The following is a 10,999-nucleotide window of genomic DNA, read 5'->3' on the forward strand; positions in this document are numbered from 1 at the left end:
GGCCCAGATGAAAATTCACATTTTATGTGTATGAGTGTTTTGTCTATATGTGTTTAAGCATACCACACGTATGCAATGTCTGTGGAGGCCAAAAGAGGGCGTTGGATCTTCTGGAACTGGAATTACAGATGGCTGTTAGCCACCATGTGGGTGCTGGGAATGGAAGGCTGGTCCTCTACAAGAGCAGCCAGTACTCTTAAACTCTAAATCACTGCTCCAGTCACACACATAGAGCCCTCTGTTTCCAGACAACAAATCACCCTCCTCTATTGGACCAATTCTGAATTTCAGCTTTCATCTTTCTCTCACTTATTCTCCATCTCTCTCTCATTCTCTCTCTCTTGTTCTCTCTCTCTATCTCTCTCTTTCTCTCTCTCTTTCCCACCCTCCTTCCCTCCCTCCCTCCCTCTTGCTTTTTTTTGGCAGTGCTGGAGATCAAACACAGGAACTTGAGCCTACTGAAATATAATCAGTACAGCTTTAATTCTTCCCTTTTAAAGTTGATTATCTTTTTTTCGTTTTTCACTCCAGGAATGGAATATCTGTATTTTCCAGATTGCTAACAGCCTACTTGCTTCTATCCCAAATATTTTATTTTCTCTCCTGTTCAAATGAGAATCCACACCCTATTCCTTCTCCCCTACTTAATTCTTTCTTCATTAACCTTTCCCTATCTTCAATATATTACAGATTTATCATCCACTCACTACCAAATCATTGGTTTTAGCATTTATTGGCCTAGATAGTTGAGAATTTAAAATCTCTTTTTTCTTGAAAAGGGTTTCCCTGTAGCACCAGCTGTCTTAGAATTTGCTATATAGATAAGGCTTTTGTTGATATCAGTGGTTTCTGCCTGCCTCTACCTCCAAAGTGCTGGGACAAAATATGTGTACCACCACACCAGGCTGGTAGTTTAAAATCTCTTGACCCCAAATTCCCCTACAATTTCTATATGTCTATATGTCTCTACCCAGAACTGGTCAAGATGCAGAGAATAAGAGACTGTGAGTTGCTGGTCTCTAAATGGGACATCTATGTCACATCCCTCCTTCCAGGGCTCAAGGATCATCACAAAAGAGGGGGCAGAAAGATTGTAAGAGTCAGAGGTGGTAAATAATCATAAGGAAAAGGTGTTTTCTGGACACAGCAGGGCAAGTACACATATAAACCCACAACAGTTGTGACATATTCACAATAACTGCAAAAGCTCAAGTCAGACAAAATCCCAACATACGGGATGGAGGTAGGTATGTGTCCCACATCTAGGTGAGGTGCTGTTGACAATTGATGGCTGCTAGGAGAGGAAGAGTTAGCTTTCTTTAAGGGTGTGGTGCCTGGTAGGTCCTCCATGTTCCAATGTATGACTGCATACCCAAGAGCATATAAGCAACAGATATTGGATTATATTGGCATATGATATATAGTATAGCTTTAATGTCAGCTTCACACACCTGGGTTTAGGGAGCCTCAACTGGGGAATTGCCTCTACTGGAATGGCCTCTGACCACGTCTGTGGGGCATCTTCTTGATTACTGAGTGATGTGGGAGGGCCCCACCCACTGTGGGTAGTACCACCCCTGGGCAGGTGGGCCTATGTTGTATAAGAAAGATTGAGCAGGGGCCAGGAGAGCACGCCAGTAAGCAGCATTCTACCATGGCCTGTGCTCCAACTCCTGCTTCCAGGTTCCCACCCTGAGTTGGGCTCCATGATGAACTGTGACCCAGAACCCGGGAGATGTAAGCGAAATAAACCTGCTCTGCCCCAAGTTGGTATTGGTCAGAGTATTTTGTCATAGCAATGAAGAAACAAACTAGGAATATAAAAAAAAAGGATACAACATTGGGTGGGTGAAGAAGGTAGAAAGGGAAGGAGAGTGGAAGAAACAGAATGACAAAAATCAAAATAAAGATCCTTAAGTCTGCCACATTATAGCACACACAGAAAGAGCTGTCTCTGCCTACTGTTTTTCCTTCCTCCCTCTCTTTCCTTTCTGAAATTTCTTGGCTGAACACTTGTTTTCACAAGTTCTATAAATGTCAAAGAACACTTCAGTTTTGCCACATAATATGATCAGTTTACCAGGTCCTCCCTTCATCTGTCATCAATATTTGGTACAATTGATCATGCTTTGCTTTGTGAACTTGATTCAACACTTGCTTCATATTGTCATGTTTTTCTGCTCCTTTGTTTGTCTCTCCTTTTCTTCTGAAAATACATATTGGCATTTACCAGTTGAGGGCACAAAGCTGTTTGGTCTACTTGCTGTATGTACCCTCTCAAAATGATCCTCTTTATTTCTAGTGGTTAATGACTTCCAAATGTAAATATATACTTGTTACAATTTTCTTTAAACTTCAATATATGCATTGTATATATTGTAACCAATGCAGTGGTTCTGTGTTCTCAAAGCCTACTGGATATTTTATGCCTCATATAAATAAGATGGAGCTCTTGATTCTCACATCCCTATCTCTAGCCCTCATTCTAGCAAATGTTATGAACCTTCACTCTTTGTTCCTTCAGATCTTGGCTGAATTTCTTTTTCTCCTCTTACATGGCACTGTGAGAAACACTAGCATCTGAGCACAGGGAGGAGAATAAATGCGAGGGATTAATTTTTCTAGATCCATGTCCAAGAACTCCTGGAGATGTGGCTTCAAAACCAACGATTTTGATAACTTTCACCTCTTCTATACCTTAAAGTTTAGAGAGGTAATGTCTTCCTGCTAAAACACTTCAACTTACATAACTGATGTGTGTTTCTTGTTAATAGATTATCTAATTCACATCAACATTGTGTTCAACTAACAAATGCTTGAGTTTCCACTATATATTTCAAATATATTTTCATTACCAATGTCATTCCCACTCTAAACTCTTTAATTTCTCACATGGATTAGAACAAGAGTTTACTACTTCCCACCCCAAATTCGAATTTCACAAAACAGCCAGTAAAATTATTTTTTAAAAAATAACAAGTTGGGGCTTGAGAGATGACTCAGCAGTTAAAGAACACTAATTGTTCTTGCAGAAGACCTGGGTTTGAATCCCATCACCCACATGGCAGCTAACAACTGTCCGTAACTCCAATTTTAGGGCCTCCAACAGCCTCTTCTGTCCACCGTGGGCATGGCATGACATGGGTGCACTTTCCTACATGCATCCAATACATGCATACACATAAAATAAAAATAACATATTTTTAAAATAAAAAAGTAAAAAATAAAAAAGAAGATGCCACAGCAATCTAAGCAATCTATGTTCATTACCAGATAAATTTAAATTTTATTTTAAGTTTCATGGGAAACTTTTGGAATACTGTAGGCAATGCTTCACAGTGGTGTGCTGGCGTTCTAGAAGCATTCATAGCCAGTTGTTTCAGAGAATTCACACTCAGTCCACCTTATTAGCAATATCCTCACTATAGATACAAGATTATCTACTTCTCTTTATACATTTCCATCTACTTCAATGTCACTTTCACTCCAGTCTGTGTATTCTGTTGTCTATTGTCACTATTCTCTATGGTATTACATAATTTATAAATGATAGAGTTTGATGCTCCAGGTTTCCTATAATACCTTTGTGTTTGTCTGAACTAGATACTTGGTAAGGACAAATTCTCATTTTAAAAACTATCTTGATCACTGCCGAGTGAGGGAGAGTTGGTATTCTTTAAAGGAGTGATGCTAGATAGTCTGATTAGGCTCCAGTGGATGCACTCACACCAAGGGACATCTGAGGATACAAACTTGTCCCTGTAGGCCTTAACATATGTGACAGAATGCATGAAGTGAAATGGGGGAGATATGGAGGGGTACTAATAGGGAATAGGGTCTAAATATAAGATATATTGAATGACATACATTAAAATTCAATAAAATATATATTGTAAAAAAGTTCCAGGAGGGGAAAATCACTAGGCAGTATATCATACATCTAAAACTATCTATAAGGCCAGCTAGATTGCTCAGTGGGTAATGGTGCTTGATAGCAAGCCTGAGTTTGATCCTCAGGACCCACATAGTGGACACAGAAAACACCCATAAATTATCCTCTGATCTCCACATGCATGCTGTGGCACATGTGCTCTCTCACACAATAAATAAGTACATTTCAAAAGGAGTATATAAATGTGCATGCTTAGCTCAAAAGTACAAAGAAACAAAGACTGTCTATAGTTATAGATAGTAAGCTACAAATATTTGAAGACTTGAATCTCCCTCTCCTAGCTTCCTACCACTTCTTCCTCTATGACATAATGGCTGTCCTGGCTCTTGAGACAACTGCTTCTTGGCCTTTCAAATCAGTTCTATTACAGATGAAACTACACAAACATGCATTAAAAGTCAAATCATTGATTAGTATTCTTTGACTTTTAGTTTTCACTCAAACTGTGTTTTTAAGATTTATCTATGTTTATATATTTGATTTTGTTTAGTTTTTGAAACAAGGTCTCATTTAGCCCAGGCTTGGCCTTCAACTTGTGATATACTCAAGGTTGCCCTTGAACTCCTGATGCTCCTGCCTATAATTCTAAGTACTGTGATTACAGCACTGATCTGCCATGCCCACCTTGTTGAACTAAAATTTAAACTGTTTATTCTCATTTCTGTGTATTATGCATTCTTGGAATATATGTTAATTTGTTTACCACATTACTCACGATGGGCTTCAGTTGGCTTTCAAGCTAATGTGCTATTATTTACAAGTTGCTATGAATATTCTTTTATGTATTTTTCTATTACCATTTATATTAGAACTATCTTTCTTCTTTAGAATTTATATTTCTATAGTCAATCAATTTTTCATTATCTTCCAGTTACTTTGAGGGGAAGCCTCTTCTCTTGGTCTGGTATCATCAGCAGTTTACTGTAGCAATTAGAAAACAGGGGCTGTGGAGAGAGAAAAGTAGGCAAGGTGCTTCCTGTACAAGTATGAGGACCTGAGTTCAGATTCTTAGAACACACATAAAAAGCTTGGCATGACAGTGCTAGTTTGTGACTGCACTGCTGGAGTTCAGAGACAGGTAAACCCCAGGGAGTCACTGGTCATCCAGACTAGCTAGGTTTCTGTTCAGTTGGAGACCGTTTCAAAACATAAAGTGTAGAACGTTAGTGTAAAACACCAAACTTCACCACCCTCTAGCTTCCACATACATGCACATATCTGCAAGCACACCGATACACATATGTCCATACATGTAAAATGTATATACATCATATACACCCACTCCCCTTCACACAAAAAGAAAATATAGTCAAATCACCTTAGGGGTAATTTATTCAAAAGTGAAGTTAGCATAATAGTGTCAATTCACAGACTACAGAGCAGGTTTCTTTTCCTAAAATGCTTCAGAAAAGGCTCAAGATTATTTTGAAGGCTATAGACAATATTTTGGTAGTTCTGTAATACCAGTTTTGCTTCATAGAACTAGGTTTGGTGCTCAGTTAAGTACATTAAATTGAATTAAATCTAAGAATATGTGTTCAGAGTATCTGATTAAAAAAAGAAAATTTAGGTGTATCTTAGTGGATCAGTTATTCATTTCAGTGTCCATTTTAAATTCACCAGCTGATTTTGCCTTGATTATATTGAGACTATATTCCTTTTGTAAGGAAGCCCGACAGATATAATAAATAAAAATATAGAAGTGAGTTAAATTTGAACTTCAGCTAAATAATGAACATTTCAGTGGGTGTTATGTCTAATGTAATATCTGAAATCTGTTCTCACTAAAAAAAATACTTGTTTGACAATCAATTAGACAGTTGTTTTCTGTCCACCCCGTACTAATTTTATCAGATAAATGTTTTCAAGGTTTTTTCACACTGTTGGAATTGAGATATTTCTTACATGTTAAAAAGTCAGTTGCTAGGAGGTTCTTAGCTCACCTTCCATTGCTCTTTTTTTTTTAATCTTCATTTCACACTGAACATTTATTTCAACCAAAGTATTAGAGGCTTTTAAAAACTATTTTGCTGTAAGAGGTGCACTTTTTGCTAATCATTCTCTTACAAGTATATTCTCAAAAGTGCATCAATTTCAATCTTCAAAAGAACTGCACGTGGGCCACAAGTTAGCTCAGCTGGTAAAGGGGCATGCCCCCAAACCTGACCGCGACCTGAGTTCAGTCCCCAAGACCTACAGGTGGGAGAGAAGGGGATCGAGAATCCTTCACTATCCAACGTCCACATGTGCACCATGACAGGGTCCCTATAAATAAATGTAATAGAAATATTTTTCAAAGAAAGAAAGCACATGTACCACCCACATTTGTTGAAGCACAGCTATTTTACATAAAAACGAAACAAATTTCCAAGATATCGCGAGATGTGCAACTCGAAGCTTTCTGAACCTCTTCGGCTCCCGTCATTTCCCCGTACGTCAGCGGCTTGCTTTCTCGGGTCTTTCATGTTGGTGCCTGCTTTCAGCTAGCGAGGATTTTCTCGTGACTGTCCGGTTTGAGGGTGAGCCTGCCTTCTTTCCTGCCTTCCTAAGGTTTCTGTTTTGCACAGTTCAAACCCACTAGTGTGAATATCCGAAAAAATGTCGACCCAAGAGAGCAGCTCAGATGGCTTAGCATACTCTGGGTCCAAAAGCCTGCTTAGCCTTGAGGACGAGAGGCTTGATGAAATGGGCGCTGAGGCAGCTCCAGGCTTCGAAGCCGAGATTCAGGATCAGAGTCAGGCCTTGGGTGATGTTGCCGGTGACGGTGCTGCAGTTGAGAGTGCTTCCAACCCTCAAGGTACTGATAGTGATGAAGACCTTGGTTCTGATGGTGACACAGATGATGATGGTGACGAAGAAAAAGAGTCTGAGGCTGAGGCCGAGGCAGAAGCCAAGGTGGATGCTGAGGCCGAGGCCAAGGCCGATGGCGACAGCAGTCACGTTGACATCACTGATTGTGGTGACAGTGGTGACAGTGTAGGCCTTCCAAACCTGGAGGACTCTGACAGTGTTTCCAGCAATGAGCAAAGCCTGCTCTTCTGTAGCATGGAAGCCGAAATCGGGATCCGGGAGAACAGGAATGACGAAGCTACATCTGAGGTACGTGAGTCAAACAGTGAGCAAAATGTGATGGAAGAGGATAGGTCCATAGAGGAATGGATGTCCATGGGAATAACTCCGCTCCCGAGACCTCGCTGCAACATGGTTAATGCCCTTCGGGATAGGCAGCTGGGTTCCAGGCCTCGCTTTGATTATGAGGCCTGTGGTGCAAGAGCGTTTGTGCAGCGTTTCTCCCTGCAACATAAATTTGAAGGCCATGTTGGGTGTGTCAATTCTGTGCACTTTAACCAATGTGGCACCCTGCTGACCAGTGGCAGTGATGACCTGAAAGTATTTGTGTGGGACTTGTTTAATCAGCACCGAGTACTGGACTTTTTTAGTGGCCATAGAAATAATGTCTTGCAGGCTAAATTCCTTCCTAATTGTAATGATTCCGCCATGGTCACGTGTGGCCAGGATGGGCAGGTACGGCTTGCCCAACTATCTTTTGTGCCCACATCCAACGAAACAACCAGGAGATTGGTGAAGCACAGGGGAGCATGTCATAGGCTGGCTTTGGAGCCAGACTCCCCTTATAAGTTCCTTACTTCAGGGGAAGATGGAGTTGTTTTCAGCATTGACCTAAGACAGCATCAGCCAGCTTCAAAGTTGGTGCTAGTCAAAGAATATGACAAGAAAGTGGGACTGTATACAGTCTTTTTGAATCCAGCCAATAGCTACCAGTTTGCCGTGGGTGGGCAAGATCAGTTTGTGAGGATTTATGACCAGAGGAAAATTCATGAGAATGAGAATAACGGAGTTTTCAAAAAATTCTGTCCTCCTCACCTGGTGGGCTGTGATCAGCCAGTATCCATCACTTCCCTGGTGTATAGTCACGATGGCACAGAGCTCCTAGTTAGCTACAGTGGTGAAGATATTTACCTCTTCAACACTTCTGACTGTGATGAAGGGCAATATTCCAAGAAATATAAGGGGCACAGAAATAATGCCACAGTGAAAGGTGTTAATTTCTATGGTCCCAAAAGTGAGTTTGTAATGAGTGGTAGCGATTGTGGGCATGTCTTCTTCTGGGAAAAATCATCCTGCCAGATTGTTCAGTTCTTGGAGGCAGATGAAGGAGGCGCAGTCACCTGTATTGATTCCCATCCTTACCTACCTGTGATTGCAACTTGTGGCCTAGACAATGAGGTCAAGGTTTGGGCACCATTAGCTGCAGCTCCCACTGATCTTACTGGGTTAAAGGATGTGGTTAAGATCAATATGCAGAAACTAGATGATTTTAACTTGCACAGTGCTTCCCTGTTTGACAACCACATGTTCTGGCTCCTCATGAGTCACATGACAGAGAGAAATCCCCAGAGTTCCTGGAGAGGTGTTAGAATTGAAGCTGGAGACAGAGATTTCCAGGAGACTTCCAGCAACTCTGATGATGAAGATAACGAAGATGAAATACTGTGTATGCCATCGTGAAGGCCTTGTGCCAAGGTAAACTAGATACCACGTCGACAGACTGGACTTTAAAAATTCATCTTGATTAGTAGGCTTCTGGATAGACTGGACTTTAAAAATTATGTTCAATTAGTAGGTTTCTGTTTGCCTTATGTTTCCAACAAGTTATAACAAAAGCATTTGAATGTTTCATTTTTTTCTCTTACTTGGTTTCATTACTCCTTAACCCTTACCTTTATATGACTGTAGAAGAAAAATATGCTACCTTGGTTCTCTTGCAGTTAACTAAGAGAGTGCCAAATTTTGATAAAAAAATAGTCATGTAAGATGCGATTCCAGATACTAACAACTGGCATTTTTAAGCTTCAGAAATCTATTTCCAAATACTGTTTTTCTGTTGACATAGAAATTTTAAAATATGTTTTCTTTTGTTCTAAAAGTAAAGCAAAGTAAAAGCAAATCATGGTTTTGTGTCTTGAATGTAGACTTTGTTCACGCATACAACACAAACTTTCACTTTTTCTTTCTGCCAGAGGAAAGGAAGACAGAACAGTTTTATTTCCTGGTCAGACAATTTAACTCTGATAACAAAAAACTTGGGTGCAGATAACTTTATTTTATGTATATGTGTGTATTGCCTGCATGTAGGTAAGTGCACCTGTGTCGTGCAATGCCTGGGGAAGACCGAAGAGGCTGTCAGACTCCCTGGAGCTGGAGTTACAGATAGTTGTTAGCTGCCGTGTGGGTGCTGGGATTTGAACTCGGGTCTTCTGCAAGAATAGTCAGTGTTCTTAACCACTGAGCCATCTCTCCAGCCGCTGTATGCACATTTTCTAAATCTATGTTATTAATGTAGAATTACTTCAGCACATAAAAGGTGGGAAGAAACTAAATTTAATCACTTTTTTAAGTGTTTGGTTTTATATGGTAAGGTCTCCCAATAGCCCCAGCTGGCCTGGAACTCCCTGTGTAGACTAGACTGTCCTCCATCTCACAGAGATCAGCTTGCCTCTGCCTTCTGAACCTGGGACTAAAGGCATACACTACCACACACAGCAATTACTATATTTTTTAATATGCCATTTCAATTTTCTTGAAATGTTGTGGTTAAAAAATGCCACAGGATTACCTTCCAGAGAGTCCTCATATAATTTGGCAGCTAGAAATATATGAATGCATTATAGTTTGAACTATTAAAAACTTTGGAAGAAAAGATGGTTTATATTTATATGTAACCACTTGATGTGGTACTATTATAAAATGTTTTAGATGTCCCTGCAGTGTTTAAAGTTCACTGCAATGGTTCCGAAAAAGGTTGAGTTGCTTTAAAATTACTTTAAGACTTTTAAACTGTAAATTTGGGATAGTGAAAGACCAATTTATATTTAATGTTTTTTATGTTATTGGTATAAGGGAATGCAGAAGATTGCCTTTCCTCAAACTGCCATGAATTATAGCACATTTTCCTTTGCAGACTACTGGTGGCAAATGCCTTTAATCCCAGCACTCGGGAGGCAGAGGCAGGTGGATCTCTGTGATTTCAAGGCCAGCCTGGTCTACATACTGAGTTCCAGGACAGTTGGGGCTACAAGGAGTCCCTGCATCAAAAAGACAAAATAATAATAAATTTTCTGTTCAAAATGAATGTCATGGAACATCCTATGATCTGACAATCACAGGACTTTGAGAATACTTCCTGAAATGTTTATTCTTCCATGGTTACAAGTAAAGGCGCTTTCACAAATTTAGACTTTTGGAATGGAAGATTTCATTTTTTTTTCTTTTTTGAGACAGGGTCTCCCTGTAGCCCCAGCTGGGCTAGAACTTGCTATGTAGATGAAACTAGCCTTTGTGTCACAGAGATCTGCCTACCTTTGCTTCTAGAGTGCCGGAAGAAAAAGCCTGTGCTGCCATGCACAGACGGAATGGAAAATTTTTTGCCAAATTTTCTCTTCACTGAATTTCAATGTGGGTGCTTGGGACTTAGAAGTCTAAAGAAGCCCTTACATATTTAGTGTCAAGAAAGGACAAGAAAAAAAGAAAGAAAATGAAAATGAACTGCAGAAACCAGTCAATCAGCGATTTTGAGGTTTACACTATGGATTTGAAGTAGGACATGAGGGTTGACGAGAGTTGGCCCAGTGGGTCAAGCACTGGCCATACAAGCCTAAGGAGTAGAGTTCAGAGGTGGAGGAGCTTGACAGTACATCTGTGGTCCCCAAGTGTGCAGAACAGAGATGAAATCCCAGGGGCAAGCTGGCTAGCCAGACTAGCCAAACCAATGAGCTCTGGGTTGAACAAGAGACACTGCCTCAGTGCACAAGGTGGAGAGCTAGTGAAGATGCCTGATGTCAACATTGGTTCCTCACATGCAGATGCACACACATGCAAGTGCACCCACACAGTGGGAATATACACACATATACACACATACATAAGCAAAAATAAGACACAAAGAGAAGAAGATTATTAACTAGGATCCCAGGTTTAGGTTATCATGTATAAGGGAATAGTATGTGTACTAGCAATATTATAACA

The 10,999-nt window shown here is 40.2% G+C and overlaps 1 protein-coding gene across 1 annotated transcript; it reads left to right on the forward strand.

Annotated features, from left to right (window-relative positions):
* Positions 1-6,550: 6,550 nt before the first annotated feature.
* On the forward strand, positions 6,551-8,482 carry LOC103725417 (DDB1- and CUL4-associated factor 8). Its single transcript, XM_008822745.1, has one exon. It carries the CDS (start codon positions 6,551-6,553, stop codon positions 8,480-8,482), a length of 1,932 nt encoding a protein of 643 aa, XP_008820967.1.
* The last annotated feature ends 2,517 nt before the right edge of the window (positions 8,483-10,999 follow it).

This window comes from Nannospalax galili, unplaced genomic scaffold, assembly GCF_000622305.1.
Source record: "Nannospalax galili isolate Female #2095 unplaced genomic scaffold, S.galili_v1.0 scaffold7, whole genome shotgun sequence".
Classification (NCBI taxonomy): domain Eukaryota; kingdom Metazoa; phylum Chordata; class Mammalia; order Rodentia; family Spalacidae; genus Nannospalax; species Nannospalax galili.

Coding starts and splice junctions, on each gene's coding strand:
- LOC103725417 (XM_008822745.1), top strand. CDS start 6,551: ATGTCGACCCAAGAGAGCAGCTCAGATGGCTTAGCATACTCTGGGTCC.